Source organism: Capra hircus, chromosome 11 (assembly GCF_001704415.2).
Source record: "Capra hircus breed San Clemente chromosome 11, ASM170441v1, whole genome shotgun sequence".
NCBI lineage: Eukaryota > Metazoa > Chordata > Mammalia > Artiodactyla > Bovidae > Capra > Capra hircus.
In genome coordinates this window covers 10,704,262-10,727,597 of record NC_030818.1, presented here as the reverse complement: position 1 = coordinate 10,727,597, position 23,336 = coordinate 10,704,262, and the positions used below count along the sequence as shown (strand labels likewise).

Genomic DNA, 23,336 nt, shown 5'->3' with positions numbered 1-23,336 from the left:
TGAAAGAGCTAAAAAACATTCATCTTCTACAGTAGGAAATCAACAGAAAGTACTAGGAACTGAAAAATCAAGAAGTGGTCACATAAGCCTAGTATTTAAATAACAGAGGTAAATATTAGATAATAATGCAAAAATACATAGAGTGTTGCCCTTGGGGAGTGACAATCAGGGGGTGGGGTAGTGTGCTAATGGGAAGACTGCTCTTTTTCATGAAAATCTCAGTAGAGCTATTTGAATTTTAAACTATGTACGTGTGTTTTTCTTATATGTGGTTTTTGACGTGATGAAAATAAAAAATGTAAAAGCTTACTTAAACAGACAATGACACAGCTTTAAAAGAGGAAGTTGCCGGTCCCTTTAGCCAGAGGACTTTCAGTGGTGCGATGTGAGCAGAAGCCAAAACCACAGTGTGCTGAAGAATAAATGAGACATGAGAGGAGCGTGGTTCTCAACAAGCCGTGTCCACAGCTGAGATGAGACGGGGACAGAGAGGACAGGACCCGAGACGGCTTCCCAGGTGGCGCTGCTTCCCTGACGCCTGTGCCGGCAGCGTCCTCCTCGGAAACCGCTGGCCGGGAGCTCCATGGAACAGTAGGCTCGCTGGAGCCCCGTGCCTGTCCCTGGTTGTTCTCTTTCTGCCTCACCGGTTGTCCTGCTCCAATTTCTTTCCAAGTGAGAGTTCATGACATATGCGAGGAAACAATTCCACAAGCGCAGCCTTTTAGCAAGAACAACTCTTGTATCTCTGTTAAATCTGGTGGGTAGAAAAAATTTTTTCCAAGCCACCATTTAGATGAAGGGTAGCAGCCTGACTAGGTTCATCAGACACAGACCAGGGAGGAGGTGAGTTAGAGCACCTCCTTAGCATCAGGTGCCACAGGATGCTCACTTATGAAACACAGCAAGGCAAACAAGCATCGCCAGCAGTATCATTCTGCGACACAACACTCCCAAATCAGAGGCTTACAAAATGAAGCCAATCTGCCCAAGCATTCATCAGGTATCTACCAAGGCTTATGAGGACATGACAGTTACACCCTTTCTTGAGCAAACAAAGGTTTCTGGCTTCGTCTGCAACTGAAAATAATTACTACCTCCCAAGTGATTCATCTGTGTGTAAACCAGCTAAAGAGATAACTTAGAAAAAGTCAAGGTCAGGCACCATTCCATGGTGAGAGGATAGTAGAAAAAGACTGCAGCAGGTTACATTCAACAGAAAAGCAACAACTTCGGGGGCCATGCAAGTCTCCATGGATATCGCAGGCTTTAAATCTCACATCTTATTCAGTTCATCAAGCAACCTTTACAGTCTATAAAAGTCTTCAAGTTTTCTGAGTAGCTCTACCCAATTGGTAACAGTTACCCTGTCAGGTAAATTACTCAGCATTTAGTATTTAGGTTTTTCAATTGGTCTTTTCTGCTCAACTGACAATCAGTCTCCGAGTTTATCCATTCCTGTGTTAGATGGCCTATCTGAAAATTTAGTGAAAGGAAGCTGACAATAACACAACAGGCTGCCAATGAAATGTCTAATGATAAAAATACTACAACTAATTACAAATAGTGATTAGGTTCTAAAGAAATTATCTCCTAGATAGATTTTAACAAAAATATTGAACAGTTAGGGGGAGAAAAAAGATACCCTAGTGATTTGGTCAATAACAGAATATGACAAAAACATGTTTCTGCATGCACACACACACAGACACACTAACACCACAAGTTTAGTCAGAAAAAAATACATAGAAAACGAAGGTAGAATTTTTCATTAATTTACAAGGGATAGTCTTTATTACCTTTATCAGTTCTAAAATATTATCTTCCTTTAAAAAAAATTTAAGGGTGGAATGACAGATCATTTCCTTCACTGCTGTAAATACTGCAAATTTGTCAGCAGTAGTAAGTATCAACATAATTTTTCCTTAAGTTTGAACATGTAAGGGAGCAATAAAATAGATTATAAACCTCATTTGACCTGATCTTACAAAAAGTCACTTGCTGATTTGAGTCCTGCTCTGTCTCCAGACAGATTTCCAGGGTAGGCGTGTGTCACTTGGTCCATCTATAATAGGCTGAATAGGGTACTCTGTAGTAACTGCCAGGAGAAAACCTTCTGTTCGGGCCTCCTTGACTGGCATTTGGCTTTACATTCCAAGAGTATCTCCTCTGGAAATAGTCCTCTCCGGGGGGACCAGGAGGAGGGACATGGCATCTCCAGTAAATGTTCCGATTCTGTGAAAATTTTCTTAAAATGAAAGTAATAAAACATTTTATTAGTTTTAATAACTATATATAACAAGCTTTATAAAATTATCCATAGACACGCTGGTTCTACTATTTTCAACCTGGGTGATTTTAGCAGATAAAACTGCTTAACCTTTGGCTCTCTCAGGGCTTTATAAAATAGAGTATTATTAAAAACCCTCCATCTTCATGACTGTTTTGAAGGTAAATTAAAACAACGTATTTCCATTACCCACCACAACGACTCGGCACACTGCAGGTCCCCAGAAGCCTTTACCACCTTTCCCTGTAGAGGTAAATGCTCATACTATTCTAATCAGATATATTCTCTCCAAGTGTGGCAGGGTTGACATGAAACAGAATGAGCTATTTATGTTTGAAAACAGAAACCTGCTTTCACCGTATAAGTCAATACATATATAAATTAATTACAAAATGTAGAAATTCTAACCATGGCACATGCAGCAAACTTGGAAAATTAAAATTTAATTGTCCCAAAATTAACACTGGTAAATCTAATATAATCATTTAAAAGAAAAGTCGGAGATCTGAGAAAAGTAAACACCCCACAACCCCTCAACCCCAATTAATCTAATTAAACTGGTTAATATTTTCTTTTGGTCTTTTCCTCTTGCATCTTTTTTTGACTATTGAATCATAACCTATTATTTTCACTTATTATAAGTGAGCTCTCACTTTTAATGACTATAAAATATCACAGTATGGATACATCATTTACTTAGCTATTCTTAACTGTTAGAAATGCAAGCTGCTATCAATTTTTCCACTACTGTAAATGACGGCGGGATTAACATTTCAGAACACATATGACTCTATCCTAAGCACTTAGTTTAGAGTGTGATGCACAGCAGGAACTCAGAGAAATGTGTTGAATGATTAAATGCATATATATTTCTCCATATTTTGAAGTTTTTTCTGTAGTTTCAAGGTTAGCAGGTATGAGCATTTTTATGGCTATTACAGTTATGTTTCAAAAGGGCTATACCTATTTTCAGAGTCCCTGGCAACACAAGCAATAATCTTTGAAATGTTTACATCTTCTAAAAATGTCAACATCTTTTGAAAGTGGAAAGTTCACAATGTGCTAAATTAACTTATGTAATAATCAACAACAATCCCAAGGTATGTATTATTAAAGTTTTATTTATAATATTATTAAATTTTCCATCCAACAGATAAGAGAACAGGAATTTAGAGATCTTACTGAGATCATACAAAGAGTGAACAGCAGAGGTAGGCTGCAAACCTAGGCTCAGCCTGACAATCACCACCCTGGACTACCTTGTCAAAAACTGTTGCCCAATTAATAGGCGAAGAAGAATACTGTGCTATTTTAATTGTCCTGAGGTTTTCCTGTTTCTCAAGTAAAAAAAATGTGTGTGATTTATGCTTCAATTCCTCTGCAGATTTCTCTACTGGCATTGTACTATTTTCCATATAATTTGCATTTATTATGCTGTGCTAAGTCAGTTCAGTAGTGTCTGACTCTTTGCACCTAGGAACCATAGCCCCAGGCTCCTCTGTCCATGGGATTCTCCAGGCAAGAATACTGGAGTGGGTTGCTGTGCACTCCTCCAGGGGATCTTCCCAACCCAGAGATCAAACTCAAGCCTTTTATGTCTCCTGCACAGCAGGCGGATTCTTTACCCCTAGTGCCACGTGGGAAGCCCTAATTTTTGTTTACTCTTAAAGAAAACAACCTTCCTTATTCTGAAAACTGTACCACTATTAATGGAGCCCAAGAATGCAAGGAGACTTCCCAGATGACACAGTGCTAAAGAACCCACATGCTAACATGGAAGACGTGTGTTCGATCTCTGGGTCAGGAAGATCCTCTGGAGGAGGAAATGGGAACCCACTCCAATATTCTTGCCTGGAGAATCCCATGACAGAGGAGCCTGGCGGGCTATAGTCCATGGGGTCACAAAGAGTGAGACATGGCTGAGCGACTAACACACACAGACAAATGTGCAAGATCCTTTTTGGCACGCACATCAAATTATTGCCTTAAACTAAGTTTAAGGATCAATGAAAACTTCTAAGACCTTATCCCAACTGCCTCTGAAAAATCACCTATTCCCCATCCTATACTTGATTTTCCAGCCCTAAATGCAAAATATGGAGAAAACAACTCCTCCTTGGTTGACACTGACCAGCAAGAAAATACAAGTTCTTCGTATTATCATACTGTGTTTGCACCAATTTATAATATTAGCTCCTATTTCAATTCTAGACAAAGGGAAAGCAGAGATACCTTTCTGACTGCTGTAAATCTTGAGTCCAGGTATGGAAATGCCGAGGTTCTGGGTAACCTTGGGTCTGATGTATGTTATAGTTAGGTCTTCGGTTAACAGACTTAGCAGCTGTGAAAACTGGCTCCATCATACGTGTTGAATCTTCAAAACCTCTTGTTCTAGATACACTGGAATCCCAATTCCTCAAACAGAATGTTTCCACAAAATATTATTGGTGTCCAAATTTGGTATCAGTTCAGTGACTATATTTTGGCCCATGAAAAAAACAATCCCGCCTGACCCCCACACTCCTATTTGTTTAGGCTTCCTACAGCAAGTTAATGAGCTACAAGAAGAATGGATATGTGCAATTTACATGATACAAAAATAGATCTTTCTAACCACAAATATCAGGTATAAAATGCAACTTACTTTCTGATGGGACCGTTCCGAAGGTCTTCAATGTAGTTTTGCCTTTCTAAGCAATGTCCACGGCATCTATTGAATACTGAGGAGAAGAAGAACTGTTAGAAATAAGTATACAAAAAGCAAATCACTCCCAGAGAAAGCAGATCAAAGAGGAAGTCCACTTACTGATTATTCAGGTTGTCATAGCTCATTATTTCCAGATACATCCCTTTATAAACTTTTGCTAAAAGGTTATCTTATGTCAGAACAAATGAATCACAAACTTTTCTCTTTTACCAAAATTTGAGAAATTTACCTACATTTCTACTTTCAAATTTTTAAAAAAGGGAAAACAGTGACAGCTCTCATACTTACATTCAATTGCATCATCTGGCCTCATGCCTTCTACATCAATCAAATACCTAACAAACAACAAAATTCAAGTCATTTGTAAATAAAAAGGAAAAAAAAATCATTTTTGCAAAAAAAAAAAAAAAAGGTCCAATTTCACTTTACAAATATACATATAAAAGTCCTAAGAAACTATCAGCACATCTAATCAGTTATTAAAGAATGATATACGAAAAGGCTTTATTCCAAGGATGCAACGATGACCTAGCTTTAGAAAATCTATTATTTACTTACACTAATACAACAATTAATAAATGAAAGAGAACAAAATACAGGATCAAACTGGCAAATATTAAAAAGGTATCTAAGATACCACAGTCAGTTTTGATCAGAATGCTTTGCACACTAACAACAGGAGACTTAGTATGACAGAGTACTCACCAGGAACCAACAAGTTAACAGACAAATTAGGAAAAGTATTAACATCATATCTTAAAAAAACACTATTAACCAACTGGAGGAACCAGAAACTTATGAATCGCCATCACTGACAGTTATTTCTTTCTCACCTTCATCCTCAACCCACCACCAAGGCCTAAACAATGATACTGCCTAAATATCTCTAGAATATGTTCACATCTTTCCACCAAAATGACCACCAAATCCTGGTCCAAGCCACCATTATGCCCAGTTTCTACTAACGTCTCCTAATTTGTTTCCTTGCTCTTTATCCCTGCAGTGTATTCCCCACTCAGTAGCCAAATGAGAGGCTGAAAATACAAACTTAATTACACTCACCTTCAACAGAAACAGTTCAATGATTTTCTAATACTCCTAACGTCTAAAACCTTAAACACAAACCTGCATGACTGAGCTCCTACCCACACTTCCAGCTCCATTTTGATGACACGCTTCCCCCACACCCCTGCCTTCCTGGCCAGTTCCTCCAACAGAGCACATGCTTTTCTCTTACAGGGTCTTTCTTATCTCTTATCCATAGAAATCTCTTCCCAATGTCTCTATCTGGTTAGCACCTACTTCTCCATCAGATATCAGCTCAAACATCCCTAAAGAAACTTTCTCAAAGGAGAAATATTGTATGAAGGTTGGAACGTTTATGGGCTGGAGACGGGCTGGAAGTTGAGTCCATTGCCAACAGCCAATGATTTAATCAATCATGCCTATGTAATAATAGCCTCAATAAAAGCCCAAAAGCGGGGGGGTGGGGGCGGGGAGAGAAACTTCTAATCTCCATGATGAGGTCAAATCCTCCCTAAAATATGTTCTTGTGGTACCATGCCCCTTTCCTTGGCATCTGTCCGAGTTGTAACTGCACGTGCAGAGTGTAATTCTTGAATCTCTATTCCCTCTCTGGCCTGTCAGAATTCACAAAGGGTAGGCAAAGTCTCTCTGCTCACACCATTTCCCAAGGCTTTTTGCTAGTACCCAGCACAGTGCTTAAAAACAACAGAGGCTCAATATTTTAAATATTTTCTGAACGAACAAACAAAAATTGGTACAGTCACAAAAAGCGTAAGGGCATAAACTCTTTAATTCAGAAGTCTCATTCTGAGTTAAGTTATCTGAGACAAAGCGTATATAGTCAAAGACATTCAGAGAGGAATGTTCACTACTTCAATGTTTTATAATATCAAAAACTTCTGACTTTCTCTTCATCAGTAAGCAAAGGAACGACGCAGTCTTTTAAAAAGAACAAAGTCTCCAAATATTTTCATAGGAAGATGTCTACCATATATTAAATTATAAACCAGAACATCTAAATATTATACCATGAAATCACATGTAGAGTCAGTCCTCTGTATCCATGGGTTTCATTCCTGTGGATATGGAGGGCTGACTATCCTACACCAGTTTACACAGGGGACCTGAGCATCTGAGGATTTTGGTATCCATGGGACAGCCTGAAACCCATCCCCTATAGATATCAAGGGATGATTATATGTGCTTCTATTTGTGCTTTTTAAGTAGAAAAAAAAATGTGCTAAATTATTACTGGTGGTACTCTCTTAAGTCGAGGGCAAGACTTCTTCTACTTCATACATTTCTTTAACTGACTTCATTTTCTGCATTCAGCTTACATTACTATTGTAAACAAAAAATTTAAACATGGTCTGCCTCTTGGGGTTGGCAACTCACCTGCAAATGAGGTAGCCAGTCCTGTTTAAACCATGGGTACAGTGGACACCAATAAGTCTGTCTATAAAACAGAGAATATGGAATTAAATAAATGGAGTAGCTACCTAAAGACAGGTTATACAACTTTCTGAAGAGTAGCATTTATTGGTTACCACAATACCACCACTATCCTAAAATGGAAAAACTCAGAAGAAAAACATATTTTAGCAGGAAGATACTATAAAGAATTAACAGAGTCAAAATTCATTGCCTCTGGGAAATTTTGCATAGCCTCCAATCATATGCAATAGTATGGACTGGAGCATGCCCATCATGAACTGATTTGACTACAGAAAAAGGGAGTGGGGAAAAAACAAAACGAAACAGACTACCAAAAGAATGAAATCTGTTTTTGGGTGAAACAAATGGAAAGCCTTCACTATTAATGCTCAATAGTATTTATGAAAAGAACAAACGGCTTCTTGGCTTCCCAAAGTGCTTTTGTTCCTACCCTCATTCGCTGCTCCACACACACCATGAGCCTATATGCCTGTGGCGTTCTCGGGAACATAGCACTGTTCTTATATCACAATGAAAAAGTAAGGCTTGAGATGGTAAGCCCGAGCTGCACCGCAGGCAAACAGAACAAAGACTAGAATCGAGTCTCGGAATTTTCCAACTATGCCACAGTATCTCTTAGTTTAGCACTTAAAAAAAAAAAAAATATATATATATATATATATATGAGAAAGTAAATAGAAAACAACACGTTTGATTGCTGCAAAGGCCGTGTTTGTGACTAGGCGGTGTGTGGCATTCGTCATCTCTGGCCTGGATTACTACTGCCCAACTTCTAACCCCTTCTATTTCAACTGACCTGCCACATGGAAGATGTTATCTTCTAAAATATAAACCTGGCTGAATTGCTGTTAATTAAAAGTCTTCATTCAGCACAGAATAAAGCCCAAATTTTTAGCAAAGAATTTAGAACTCTTTATAAACAAGTATCAATCTGTCTCTCCAACTGAATTATAAATTCAAACTATCCATCTGTTTCCCCAACTGAGTTATAAGTTCAAACTTTGACCTGTGTCATCCACCTCCCTCCTGTCCCCTGCCAGCCTCTCTGCTCCCATTTTCTACTTCTCTGACTTCACTCACTCCCCCCTGTTCAGCCACACTGGCCTTACTATTCCTTACACCTGCCAAGCAGGCTCTGATCAACTGACCTCTTAATAGAGAGGGCCTCCCTGGTCACCTTCCACACTCCCTCACTTCTTTATCTTATTTTCTTATACAGAGCACTTACCACCCACCGCCTGACACTCCATATGTTTCTTATTTCTCTCTCCCCCAACTAGAATGTAGAGTGCATAAGGGCAAGAACTCCTCTGTTCCTACTTGCTAGAACAGTGCCTTCAACTCAGATGGTTATACGATATTCTTACTGAAAATGAACGTATGAATCCTCTGTCCTTCCCTACTACCTCTAGTCACACCAGAGGCTGCCCCTCACTGCACAAGTTCAAGTCCTGTGCCTTTTGTACCTGTTCCCAATACCTGGTCTGTCCTTTCCTCATTCTGGCAAGATCCTCTTCCGCCAAGCCCAGCTCAGATGCTGTCTCCTCAGCTTCTTCTGTGGCCCCTGATTCTTTTTACTTTTGTTTATTTGTTTTTGGTCTCACCACGCAGCCTGTGGGATCTTAGTTTCTGGACCAGGGATCGAACCTGCGACCCCTGCACGGGAAGCGTGGAGTCTTAACCACTGATGGCTGGGGAAGTCCCTGCACCTGGTTCTTTTATTATAATTAACCCACTGTCTTATAGTTACTGCATGCTTATCTTCCTAGATAACCGTAAGTCTCTACTAGTCTGCTAGTCTAGACTGTAAAGACCGCTAGTCACCTCTGTTTCCCCATGCCCTAACAACAAACCGAACAGGCTCTCAGTGTTTACGAAGCCAATTTATTTTCTGAGTCTCTACCAATTTGAGGGAACAGAGAGTGTAGCCTCTCCCTCTTTATCAGTGAGCCTGGCATCTGTGGGCGGGATTTATAGCAGAGGAAACCACAAGGGTTCATAAGCAAGATCCAGACGTCAGAGAGCATGGTGAAGTTAGCCCATTGCTGGCAGAGACCCACAGAGGGGTCGCATGCTGTCGTGTGGGTCAGCGGCATTCCAAAGACAAGAGATCACTCAGTCTTAAAACATGGCAAACACCATGTTCCCTTTGATACCTTTCAACCAATAAACAGGACAAAAGAACATTTTTATTATATATTTCCCATTCGAAGTTTTTAAAAAGAGGTAAGTAAGCTAGTTCAGTTTGTACTTCTCACAACAATCACCTTCCAAACTAAATTGACCCCCCACCAAAAAAACCCTAAAACTAAATTGCTTGAGACCATAAAAAGGAAAAATGCCTCTGTTAGCACCACCTTAACGTTATCAAACAAACAGGCCTAATGTCAGAACTATTAAAAATATTAAAATTCTCCAACCCCACTTGAAATGCATACCAAAATTCAGGTAAAGAGAAAAAAAAACAAAAAACAAAACACTCACCGTTATCTTTATTTTCTTTCAAAAACCCATTAACAGCAGTTTTGAATTTTAAAATAGTGTCATCATCAGGAACCTGATGTCCGACTGTATAAATTTTTAAATAAGGAATATTTTCTGGTAATTCCTAGAAGGCAAAACCATGGAATGGATATTATTTCATTTGTAGGGAAAGAACAAAAGATTAGAGAAAGCAAAATATAAACAAAGACATTATATTAATCTAAGTATGTCAGTCACTCTGATAAGGGACTTTTTTTTCCCAAAGCTGTTTTAACCATGATTCTCGTTAAACTACAGAAAGGACAGTTACTAGGGATGCAAAAGCTAATCAATATGAATGGAGGCGCATATAACTCAAAGTGATAAATAGTTCTACCTAGTATCTTACATTTCCAGAGCATAAAGCAGCTGTGATTGATTGAAGTAGAATAGTACAGTAGAGTCAAAAGAACTTGGAAGTGGAAAATGGAGCAAATTTCATGCACTATTGAGAACTGGTATTCTTGGGGTGGGAGAAAGTAGATTATCAATAAAAGACAGAATAGGCTAAGTGAAAATTCTGTAGTTCGGAACTTATATGGAAAGTAGCAGTATGAACCTATGATATGCGTGTGAGCGTGCTACGTCGCTTCAGTCGTGTCTGACTCTTTGTGACCCCATGCACTGTACCTGCCGGGCTCCTCTGTCTGCGGGATTCTCCAGGCAAGAATACTGGCGTGGGCTGCCACGCCCTCCTCCCCCAGATCTTCCCGACCCAGGGATTGAACCCTCATCTCTTACGTCTCCTGCATCAGCAGGGGGGTTCTTTACCACTAACACCACCTGGAAAGCCTTCAACCGTGATATATTTCGTATTAAAAACAAACACACACATTTCCTATCTCGAACCACTGAAAAAGCCTAGGAACAACTGATGCCATGTCAAAAGGATGCAAGTCACTGAGCAGCTCCACTGGCCAAAGACAGGCCCTCAGTTAGAACAACTGTAACGGAGTCCACCGTTTTTGTTTAGTTACTAAGTCGTGTCCGACTCTTTGTGACCCCATGGACTGCAGCCTGCCAGGCTCCTCTGTCCTTGGGATTTCCCAAGCAAGAATACTAGAGTGGGTTGCCATTTCCTTCTCCAGGGGATGTTCCCAACTCAGGGATTTAACCTGAGTCTCCTGCATTGGCAGGTGGATTCTTTACCACTAAGCCACCAGGGAAGCCCAAAGCAGTCCATAGTGATACAAATAAAGTTGGTCACCACTGGAGGATATTTGTCAATCAACTCATTATTTTGAACACTTTTAAGTAAAAGGAGAAAATCATGCCTCTATAGCTGGGCAACCAAATAGCTTATGCAGGGAATCTTCTCCTGATAGAAATACACCCAGTTAATAAATGAAAAAGGAACTATAGAATTAACCATTTTTTGAAGCTCCAACTGAGTTAATGGATGTAGGAATCAATCATCAGTGACTGTTAATATCACAGAAAGAGACAACCATATGTCTCCACGGAAGACCTATATCCATCATCACTTATGATGATCAACACCTGTTCATTCTCATCTATGAAACTGCTTTACCAAAAGAAAACATTCAAGCTTCATTCAGATCAAGCCTCTAGGTCCAACTACCAATTTACAGGAAATAAAAGGACTGAAGAATATGTTTAACAACACATTAACAAATGAGATCATCAAAATCTAGATGGGACAATTAAACCAGTTTCTTTAAAAGATAAAATTCAAGGAGAAAAAAAAGTGAGAGACATGGAAGAAGAACCTACAAAAAAATAAATAAAGATAAAATTAGAGACCTAACAGTAAGACCACACCAAGTAACATGTGGACCATATTTGGATCCAATTCTGAATTCTTAAAAACAGCTTTTTATGACATTTAGGAGACAACTGCAAATTTCAGCACTGACTGGATATTTAATAATATTAAAGAATGATACTAAGGAATAAAAGTCCTAAATTTTAAATATATATATATAACAAAAAATATTTATGTGTAATTAAATGTTATCTAGGATCTGCTACACAATGAAACAGAATGAAACTGGCAGAGGTATAAATGAAGCATGATAGACATCAGTTGATAAATATTATAGCGAAATGATTTCATGGACTTCTCAACATACAAAGAACACTCAGTATTTTGTATACTTCTGTATATGTTTAAATTTGCAATAGTTGTTTATGACACTGTAGGAAACAGTTTGACAGTTTCTCAAAGGTTAAACACAGAACTAACATATAATCCAACAACTCTGCTCCAACCTACACTGCACATCCAAAAGAACGGAGAGCTACAATTTGAACAAATATATGTACACCAGTGTTCACAGCAGCATGGTTCACAATAGCTACAATGTGGAAACAAGCCAAGTGTCAATCAACAGAAGAGTAACAAAATATGGTATATACACACAATAGGATTTATGAAGTCTTAAAAAGGAATGGCATTTTGTCACATGCTATAACAATGATAAACCTTGAAAATATTATGCTTTGTGAAACAGGCCAGATATAGGACAGATCTTGTAGATGCCACTTACACGAGGTACGGCGAAGAGGCAAATTCATAGAGACAGAAAGCAGAATAGAGGTTCCTAAGGGCTGGTGGGTGGGAAAATGGGGTTGGTAGTGTTTAACGATTACAGTTTCTGTTGAGGATGATGAAAACATTTTGAGTGTAGACACTGGCGATGGCTACATAACACTGTGACTATTTAATGCCACTGAATTGTATACTTATAAATGGTTAAAATGAATATTATTTATGTATATTTAACCACAATAAAAAAAGAGGAACAACTAAGTTCAAATTTCAACTCTTCCTTTTCTGAATCTATTTCATTTCTGTAAAACTAGCAAGTGTAAGTGTCTATCCTCTGAGCCAAGTGCAGAGGAAGCGCAGCAGAAGATATTAGTACTACCACCACTTCAACAGCAAAGGATTGTTATGAAGATTAATTAAGACAATGGATATGAAAGAACTTTTTAAATGGCAAAATGCTATACAAGTATTAACAAACATTAGGTGTTACTGTTTCCCAAGGCCATGGAACAGATCAGAAGAAGAATAATTCTTTTGCACTGATGTGTCCTACAAGGGCCAAGAGAATTTACAGGTTTCTGTATTATATCAAAAGATATTAGGAAAAGAAAGCATAAAACTTAAGAGAGCAACTGCCTTTTACTGTGACGCTTAAACAAAGACAGACATAATGGATATATGTTCTTTCCTTTCAGGAGTACTATTCTTACTAACAGTTTACTTCATTTTCAAACTATACAACAGGGAAGCTTATAGAATTCTTAAGCAGATCCAGAGCCTATTGCCAAATGGTATAATTCAATTCATGTCTTCAATCTCATTTTCTTAATCTCATTGCAGAGAGAAATCAGAAATGTGTACTTAAAGAAACCACCAACTTTCCTTTTTGAACTATTACTCATGAAAGAAGGCCAGGATTCACCTTAGTATAAGATGATAAATATCGAATTACTAAAAATTATTACAGTTCCAGAAAAAAGGTCCATTTAAAGTGCAAGTTCCATTTACCTCTGGCTTATAATAGCGGCGAGTATATGTTAAGTCAATAATCAGTCCAAGTTCTTCATTCTGTTCTTGGATTTTGTTAAAAAGATCCAAGGGGGAAAAACATTCTTCTGGGGCAAGATGCTTTTCAAAACTCTGTCAGAGAGAATGAAATTTAAAAAAAACATGTGCTTAAAATCCATTCTTATATTATTCATTTACTCAAGCCCTGTGATGCTAACATGAGATTCAAAGCAAAGTTTCCTCCTCCGGAATTTACAAGCTATATTACAATCCTTTCTTCCAGAGAGATTAGAGGGAAGCATTTCTATATATTTATTTCTGTTTTGTTTCTTTCATGCTGGTCTCCTAACCAGACTGGAAACTCCCAGAAGGCAGGGACCACATCAGTTTTGCCTACCACTGTACTGCCAACTCCAAGCAGAGTGCCTATAAATAGACACATATAAATCAATACTTCTTGAATACATATATGAAGGATGGCTTTCATTGCTTGTATGCACTTGGCTTATTTACCTACTCTTTCCTATTGATCTGTTTGGTTATTCAAGTCCCAGCAACACATTTTCTTTGAAACATATTACGAGCCTAGTTTTATAGCAGTTTTAAGATTCAGAGCAAAACTGAGCAGAAAGTACACAGTTCCCATTTACGCCGTCTGTCCTTCATCCCATACAGCCTTCTCCATGATCAACATTCCATACTAGTGTGCTGCATTTCAAAGTCCACAGTCTTTTGCATTCATGGTGCAAGTAACTATTTTTTTTTATTTCTGGTACAGTCTTGCCCAAATATATACATACTGAGATATATGTTGTTGTTGTTGTCGAGTTGGTTAAGTCATGTCTGACTCTTTTGCAACCCAGTGGACTGTAGCCTGCCAGGCTCCTCTGCCCCTGGGATTTGCAAGGTAAGAATACTGAAGTGGGTTGCCATTTCTTTCTCTGGGGGATCTTTCCAACCCAGGGATCAAACTTGTGTCTCTTGCTTGGCAGGCAAATTCTTTACCACTGAGCCCCCATGGAAGTCCCAAGGTACATATTACTTTATTATAGATTACTTTATTTACTCTTTACTTATAGTTAAAGCATTACGTTGATTTTTCCCTATGAAATTAGGTTGTATTTATCTATGAATTCATTTTAGGATAGTAAAGGGGGCAGTGAAAAGTATAAAAAGGAAAAAAAAGAAGTATAAAAAAGGAAAATGGAATACAACAGGGTTGAGAACTAGGGTTCTATCTGGTGAATACAGATTTTGAAAAAATACTGTATCAACTTTTGCATACCTTTTTCAAAGGAACTTTGAAAGCAATGAAACGAGTCCCAGGCATCCTCTGTCCAACTGGGAGGTAGTCTTTCCACCTATCAATACATTTTTTTGTTAGGCAAATTTTGTATTAGTCTGTCTCCCAGCACAGGATGAATGCACTTTCAAAGTGGAAATGAAAGTCCTCTACAGTAGATGCCTCTTCTTTCAGCTTTGCATTTTATTCAAATTCACCTAGTAATAACCTTTACTTCCCTAGTTCCAGTTTTTCGCTCCTGAAGGCAGATAAAAAGTAACAAAACAGTGCAAAGGTCTTAACAAAGTATATCTAAAATCAGAGATGGCCAGAACTTCTGACTCCCTAATAAAAACGGCCTGCTGTTGAATATTAAGGTATCATTAATACAAGCAGGTTGACTCAAATAGTTTAAACACAATACTTTCACTTCCCAGTTTATTCTAAGTCCTCATGTAACTGATGCCATCAAATTCAGTTCAGTTCAGTTCAGTCGCTCAGTCGTGTCCGACTCTTTGCGACCCCATGAATCGCAGCACACCAGGCCTCCCTGTCCATCACTAGCTCCCGGAGTTCACTCAGACTTAGGGAACTTCAAATCCGTATTTTAAAAGAAAACTTGATATTAAAGGGATTGTGAAGGTCACAAAATGCTAGGAATCACAGTGAAAAGTAATATTTGAACTGATTTCGGTAAGATGAGTTGGAACTAAGGTTAACTCAGTGTATCTGAAGCACAGAAAGTGAGCGCAAAAGTTCAGTATTAGGATGAAGAAGCCGTGACAGATTCAAAAGAAATTCAGGAGATAAAATGGAGTTGATTTAATAGGATATGCACTGGAAGAAACGGAAGTCTCAGGGAATAAATGGGTTTACTGTATATATGAGTAAAGTCTCAAAATTAATTTGAATGTATAGAGATAGATCTCTCAAATGACACCGGTTCTGAAGCAAGACTATGCTCTTTACGATTCCCGGAGACAACACAAATAACGCACAACTGTTTCTTTGGAAAATTCGGCGGTATTGTTTTGTTTGTTTTGTTTTCCCCCACTGAAACTCAGTTCCTCTATTTTCTGTGCCAAAAACAACACAGCTTCAGGAACTAGAAGTGAAAACTCTAAGTGCTAGTCACTTAGTTGTGTCCGACTCTGCGACTATTCTCCATGCAAAAATACAGGAGTGGGTTGTCATCCCCTTCTCCAAGGGTATCTTCTCAGAGATCGAACTCGGGACTCCTGCATTGCAGGCGGATTCTTTAACCCGTCTGAGTCACCAAGGAAGACCTGAGGAATTGAAGGGGAGTCTATTTTGGTAATTACGCTATGTCCCCAACACCGACAGTCTCACCTTAAAAAAGCAGTCCTTTGGCATTTTACCTGAAAAGCAATGACTAGAGCCTCGCTTTTGAAACAATGGGGAGAAATCAGAACATCACACACCGTCCCTTTCTGCTACTCTGAACGGAGCCGTGAGAGGGTCAATGCCGACTAGCACAAGGCGGACGGTCCAAGCCGGCCGGGGTATACACGACAGACGGAGAGCACAAGAGATGAAAACCAGGCCCAGGGGCTCTGAGCTGATAGGGCAACTCCCAAGGACCAAGGCGTGTATTACCTTTCGGGGATGTGGTTTCCGCCCTTCTTCTTGGCTGACGAATGTCCAGAAAAGACGCGATCCTGGTCCCAGTGACCACCGGCATGATGCCACTGGCTCATGTGACCCCCAAGATGCCGCGCACGCAACGCCAAGAGTGCAAAAGCTGCCAGCCCAGAGACCCGGGTGCCGGCACGAACCCAAACCGGAAACGCCTAAGAAGCAACCCACGCAGCGCCAGGATTTCCTTCTATTGCGCATGCGCCACCGCCTGCCTAGATGACGTCATCACGACGGCTGACTGAGAGACTCGATCCGTAAACGGGACTCTGGCTGCGATGGCCTCCTTACCCAGAGGCGGGTTGCGCAGGTCCATGATTTCGTGTGTGCACCCTTCAGAATTCCAATAGTGCGGGACATGGAGAGTTTTCCCACTCTCCCAGTGCTTTGTGTGGCGCTTTCAGCTATTTTCCAAGTGTTTACATTCACACTTGTGTATACGTATTTGTGCCTAATGGCTCAGATAAGCCCATGATACCACTTTAATGGCAGATAGCGAAAAGGAACTAAAGAGCCTCTTGATGAGGGTGAAAGAGGAGAGTGAAAAAGCTTGCTTAACAGTCGCATCACTTCATGGCAAATAGAAGGGAAAGGTGAAAGCAGTAACAGATTTCTTCTTGGGCTCTGAAATCACTGCACATGGTGACCGCAGCCATGAAATTAGAAGAGGATTGCTTCTCGGCAAGAAAGCTGTGACAAACCTAGACAGTGTAATAAAAAACAAAGGCAACGCCTTGCTGACAAAGGTCCATACGGTCAAGGCTATGGTCTTTCCAGTAGTCAGGTATGGATGTGAGTGCTGGACCATGAAGGAGGCAGAGCACCAAAGAATTGATGTTTTCGAGCTGTGGTGCTGGAGAAGATTCTTGAGAGTCCCTTGGACAGGTAGGGGATCAAACCAGTCAATCTTAAAGAAAATCAACCCTGACTACTCATTGGAAGGACTGGTGCCGAAACTGAAGCTTCAATACTTTGGGCACCCGATGCTAACAGCCAATTCATCGGAAAAGACCCTGATGCTGGGAAAGATTGAATGCAGTATATGGGAATGGAAGATAAAGGGCCCCGGGATATTTGGAGCACCAGACATCTAAGTGTTTGACACTAACAAAATATAACAGTATCTGGGCAAGGCCATGCGAGGGTTTGAGGGATTTCAGTATTTAATTAAATCCAAATGTGACAATAAGGTGAATAAGAAGAGCCTCAGGTAGATGAACTGGATATGTTACACCGAGACATCTCAGTTAACCTAATGGGTTCAAAATGCAGGAAGTGAGTCTATGGGACAAGACAATACCCTAACTATAAAAATAAAGCTTTGTAGTATAGTCTGAAGTCAGGAAGGGTGATTCCCTTAGCTCCATTCTGCTTAAGATTTCTTTGATTATTCAGCGTCTTTTGTGTTGCCACACAAATTGTGAAATTTTTTGTTCTAGTTTTGTGAAAAATGCCATTGGTAATTTGATAAGGGTTGCATTGAATCTGTAGATTGCTTTGGGAAGTATAGTTTTTTCACAATATTGATTCTTCCAGTTCAGGAAAATAATAGATCTCTCTATCTGTTTATGTCATCTTTGATTTCTTTCATCAATATCTTATAGTTATCTGTATGCAACATTTTTGTCTCCTTAGGTAGGTTCATTCCTAGATGTTTTATTATTTTTGTTGTAATGGTCAATGAGATTGACATCTTAATTTCACTTTCTGATTTTTCAATGTTAGTGTATAGGAATGGAAGTAATATCTGTGTACTGATCTGTGTCCTGCAACTTTACAAAATTCACTGACTAGCTCTAGTTCTGATAGTATCTTTAGGACTTTCTATGTATAATGTCATGTCATCTGCAAACAGTAAGAGTTTTAATTCTTTCCAATATGGGTTCCTTTTATTTTTTAATCTTCTCTGATGCCATGGCTAGGACTTCCAAAAGTATGCTGAATAATAGTGGTAAAATCTACAGTCTTCAAGACAGTATGGTGAAAGTGAAAGTGAAGTCGCTCAGTCGTGTCCGATTCTTTGCAACCCCATGAACTGTAACCTACCAAGCTCCTCCGTCCATGCAATTTTCCAGGCAAGAAGACTGGAGTGGGTTGCCATTTCCTTCTCCAAGACAGTATGGTACTGACACAAAAACAGAAATATAGACCAATGGAAAAAGACAGAAAGCCCAGAGGTAAACCCACACACCTATGGGCACCTTATCTTTGACAAAGGAGGCACGAATATACAATGGAATAAAAGATAGTCTCTTCAATAAGTGCTGCTGGGAAAACTGGAAAGCTACACGTAAAAAAGTGAAATTAGAAGAACACTTTCTAATACCATACACAAAGATAAACTCAAAATGGATTAAACACCTAAATGTAAGACCAGAAACTATAAAACCCTTAGAGGAAAACATAAGTAGAATACTCTTTGACGTAAATCACAGCAAGATCCTCTATGACCCACCTCTTAGAGTAATGGAAATAAAAACACAAATAAACAAATGGGACCTAATTAAACTTAAAAGTTTTTGCATAGCAAAGGAAACCATAAGCAAGATTAAAATACAAAGCTCAGAATGGGAGAAAATAATTGCAAATGAAACAACTGACAAAGGATTAATCTCCAAAATATACAAGCAGCTCAGGCAGCTCAATATCAGAAAAACAAATAGCCCAATAAAAAATGGGCAGAAGATCTAAACATGCATGTCTCTAAAGAGGACATACAGATCACTAATAAACACATGAAAAATGCTCAACATTGCTCATTATTAGATAAGTGCAAATCAAAACTAAAATGAAGTATCACCTGATTACTGTCAGAATTGACATCACCAAAAAATCTACAAACAATAAATGCTGGAGAGGATGTTGAGAAAAAGGAACCCTCTTGCATTGCTGGTGGGAATGTAAGTTGATATAGCCACTGTGGAGAACAGAAAGGAGATTAAAAAAAAAAACATAAATAGAACTATTATATGACCCAGAAATCCCACTACTGGGCATATACCTTGAGCAAACCACAATTCTAAAAGACACATGTACCCCAATGTTCTTAGCAGTACTATTTACAATAGCCAGTGCCGGGGTCCAGCCCCCGTGGATCCAGGGTGATCCGAAGGTGGGGGGACGGAGTCGGCGTCTTTGGAAAAATACATATTTAATTACAGATATAGAGAGAGATTAGAAACAGATAGTGTAGTAGGAGATAGTGTAGAAAAGGAGGCTGAATAACTTGGATTAGGTGGAATAGCATCCATGCTCCAGATGGGAATTCAGCCAGAAAAACGGGAGCAAGAAAGAAGCGACATGGGGGAATCAGTCTTTCCGGAAACTGATCCCATTTTCTTTATTTTTAGGTTTGCTTATATACCTTTTGTTACATATAGGGATGAATACAGAGTCACGCGGGGGTCAGCAGTCCTGACCTTTATCAAAATCAGGTGCTTCACATAAATGTATAAAAAAAGGTACATCATCTTCTGGCCATGAGTGAGACCTGCTGACATTTTATGATCCTTTCTTTCTGATAACCAAAAAACTTATTTCTTCCAAGGATGTTTATTCTTAAACCGGGTACCACCCTCCAAATAAAGTTACATTCCTATAGGGTGAGGGTGTAGTGAGTTACAATCAAGAAAGGAATTTATTTAACCCAAGGTTAACATGATTAATCTTAAAGGTTAATACTTATTTCTCCTGTATGCTAGTTATATTCATTATAAGGGCAGGGAATATGGAAATTTAGCAGCAATCATCAGCCCAACAAATGAAAATTCTTTCACCAATGCTCCCCTTAAGATCTATTTAGTCTTAAGATAGTGATAAAGTTACATTTTTACATAGCAGGGACACAGTGATTTGTAACAAAGTACAGTGATCTATTACAAAAGAGAAGATCCATTAACTCAAAAAGTCTAGTATTGCTAACATCAAAAACTACTATATTTCCTTTGCTATATTCCAAATACATTGATTTATATATTCCCAGGTGCCTAAGGATATGGAGGCCTGGCGGCAATCATTGACTCAACAAGAAGAAAAAGCCCTATGCTAATTAAGACTCTCAAAATACTCCAAAACTCTCTGTGCTGTTTATGGTTAAGAGGTAGTAAACAATCATGTGGCAAGAGTATGGATAATCCTGTCACACAAGCTAGTCTGTCAGCAGAGAGGTTTGACCTGAAACATCCTTGTTCCACCCAGAGCAGGGAATTAGCAGCAATTATTGACACAACAAATGAAAAACCCTTCACCAATATAATTCCTAACCAACCCACTATACTAATAATTTCCAACTCCCCAAAAGAATTTGCCTTTAGTAAGTCTAAAACATCTTGTGCCTCTCAGGTTGGGAAGCTGTAAACAATCACATCTGGCCGGACGAACCTATACAGGCGGGCTAGATAACCTTCAGAGGAGTCCATAAGCTGAAACACTCTTGTCACGCCCAGGAATTTTTATTGACTTGGAGCTGCACGTTTACTCCTTCTCCAAGAAAAACGGTTATGGAGGAGAGCCCCCCGTAAAGTCAGAGGTGTAGGTGAGAGCATAAAACAGACTCTGGTTTTGGGGTAGATGCTCGGGAACAGGGGGTTTCCTGAGGCTTGATCACACCTTTGCGTATGCCAAGCCTCCTTCCTCATGACCTTTGCCATAGGCGGAGTTCCTCACGCTGGCCCCCGGTAAGACAGGACATGGAAGCAACCTAGATGTTCATCAGCAGATGAATGGATAAAGAAACTGTGGTACATCTATACAATGAAATATTACTCAACCATAAAAAAGAATGAATTTGTCAGTTCTCATGAGGTGCATGAAGCTAGTGCCTATTATACAAGTGAAGTAAGTCAGAAGGAAAAAAATAACTATCATGTATTAACATATACATATGGAATCTAGAAAAACAGTACTGATGAACATCTTTGTAGGGTAATAATACAGGCTCAGATGTACAGAACAGACTTGTGGACACATTGGGTGAAGGAGAGGGTGGGGTGAATTAAGAGCATAGCGTTGAAACATGTACATTACCAAAGGTGAAATAGATAGCCAGTGGGATTTGCTGTATGATGCAGGGAGCTTGACCCCATGCTGTGTGACAACCTAGAGTGGTGACATGGGATGGAAGGTGGAAGGGAGGTTCAAGAGGGAGGGGACGTATGTATAGCTATGGCTGATCCATATTGATGTATGGCAGAAACCAACACAACATTTTAAAGCAATTATATTCCAATTAAAAATAAATAAATGTTAAAAATAAAAAACAAAGACCTAAGGTCAGGGAAGGGTTGATGTTCCAAAGTGTTGAACTCTTTAATTTCTTCTTCCTACATGTAAGATTCTCTTAGAGGATAAGATGATGCTGAGATTGCAAGCTAAACTTAAATGACTGGAACTAGGGAAACCAAATAAGTTACTTAGGTTTGGTGGAATCAGGAAAAGCCCAACTCATAGTTTCCCTAAGTAGAATTGAATATTGGAACTGAACATTTTAATATGTAAACATTTTATTGCTACCAAAATTGGTCTTACTGCATTTCCCTCTATCACACCATCCACCCAAACCTGCAGTAGTCATGTGAAAGTGAAGTTGCTCAGTCATGTCTGACTCTTTGCGACCGCATGGACTGTAGCCTACCAGGCTTCTCTGTCCATGGGATTTTCCAGGCAGTAGTCATGAGTCCCTTGATATCCATGGGAATATAGAGAAAGAGAGACTTGTTTGGCTTGCAGGTATTTAGTATATATTGTTAGCCTCACATCACATACTAGAATCATGGAAATAGGCCATCTGAAGTATGAAGCTTAGGGGGAAAAACCTTGATATACACTTAAAAGCCTAAGCCACATCTGTACACCACACCGTTCACAATTTCTTGTCAGTTAAGTATCATCCCCCATATATTTCATAAAAGGGAAAACAAGCATATAGATTAACTATGTGTCTTCAGAGATCCCATCTATGAGAAACCTCGGTATTAGCAAAGTCCCCAGATAGATTGCTCTTCGCACCCCTGAAAGCTTACTACCAAGGAAAATGAATAGAACCATAGATTCCCTCCTTCAAATCAGTTTACCCCACATATAAGTCATTAGCAACTCAGCCATAACTCACATTATCAAAATCACAAGAGTGGTTAGTGGGAAAAGCACTAATGGGGCGGGGGAGGGTGGGAAGCAGAGGCACTCCAGACCAAGTCAGGCTGACAGCAGATAGTGGCTCCTTCCACTTGGGTGCACAGTGCAACTCAACAAAATGCCTTTTTCACAGACGCTGTTTACAGCTTTTCCACAAAATCCATCAGGCCAAGTTAGTTCATGATGCTTCAAAATAAACATGCAATATGCCTTATAACGCTGGATCCCTTAGAAAATATGACCAAAAAAAGAACCATGTAGGCAAAACCAGAGCATTTAAAAACAGTCTGTATTCTATAAACACACCAGTGAATGATATAAATAAGGTAATATGACATAAAATGAAAAATACCTGTAAGATTATTCTTTCTAGTGTACAGAATTCGTGGCAGTTGCTGCACTATCTAGCTACATAAATATATCCGTATCTAAAATTGTTGGTTCTGTTAATACAAAGTGAGGCCAAAGTGTGTCCACTTGCTTCTCACAGAAATTGAAAAACCTACATGACTCTCTTTTAACCTGTGCCCTTTCACCTTACCAGCACCCCGCCCCCAGCCTATTTTCCACAAATGTCCTCTTCTATCTCTAATTCTCCTGTTCATTTTGTCTGGCCTCACATCCAAGCATGCAAGAGAGAATCCCAGAGGCTCAAGATTCTAGAGTGGCTGTTTGCCAAGGGGAGGAGGCTACAGCAACTGCCACCTTGGATATACTTATGTGGGAAGGAAAAGGGACAGTATCCAGA

At 39.3% G+C, this 23,336-nt stretch overlaps 1 protein-coding gene across 4 annotated transcripts; it reads right to left on the bottom strand.

Annotated features, from left to right (window-relative positions):
• Positions 1,757–16,659, bottom strand: DUSP11 (dual specificity phosphatase 11). 4 transcript variants are annotated; one of them, XM_005686358.3, is made up of 9 exons: positions 16,418–16,653; positions 14,804–14,879; positions 13,519–13,650; positions 9,960–10,083; positions 7,416–7,476; positions 5,283–5,329; positions 4,932–5,007; positions 4,520–4,702; positions 1,757–2,245 (listed from the first exon to the last, which is right to left on the bottom strand). In XM_005686358.3, exons 1-9 carry the CDS (start codon positions 16,516–16,518, stop codon positions 2,050–2,052), a joined length of 996 nt encoding a protein of 331 aa, XP_005686415.1. In that variant the 5' UTR covers positions 16,519–16,653; the 3' UTR covers positions 1,757–2,049. The 4 variants fall into 4 exon arrangements, with proteins under 4 accessions (XP_005686415.1, XP_005686414.1, XP_005686412.1 ...); XM_005686357.2 differs by having other exon boundaries at positions 4,520–4,708; positions 16,418–16,637; XM_005686355.2 differs by lacking the exon at positions 14,804–14,879 and having other exon boundaries at positions 4,520–4,708; positions 16,418–16,659.

What these genes read in the sequence shown, in the direction of transcription:
- DUSP11 (XM_005686355.2), bottom strand. Translation starts at nt 16,657, where the DNA reads ATGCGCAATAGAAGGAAATCCTGGCGCTGCGTGGGTTGCTTCTTAGGC. An exon ending in GAAAGAAAATAAAGATAACG is followed by an intron (nt 7,477 to 9,959) that starts GTGAGTGTTTTG and finishes TCTGTTTTATAG; the next exon opens with ACAGACTTATTGGTGTCCAC. An exon ending in GCCAGATGATGCAATTGAAT is followed by an intron (nt 5,008 to 5,282) that starts GTAAGTATGAGA and finishes TCTTCTCCTCAG; the next exon opens with TATTCAATAGATGCCGTGGA.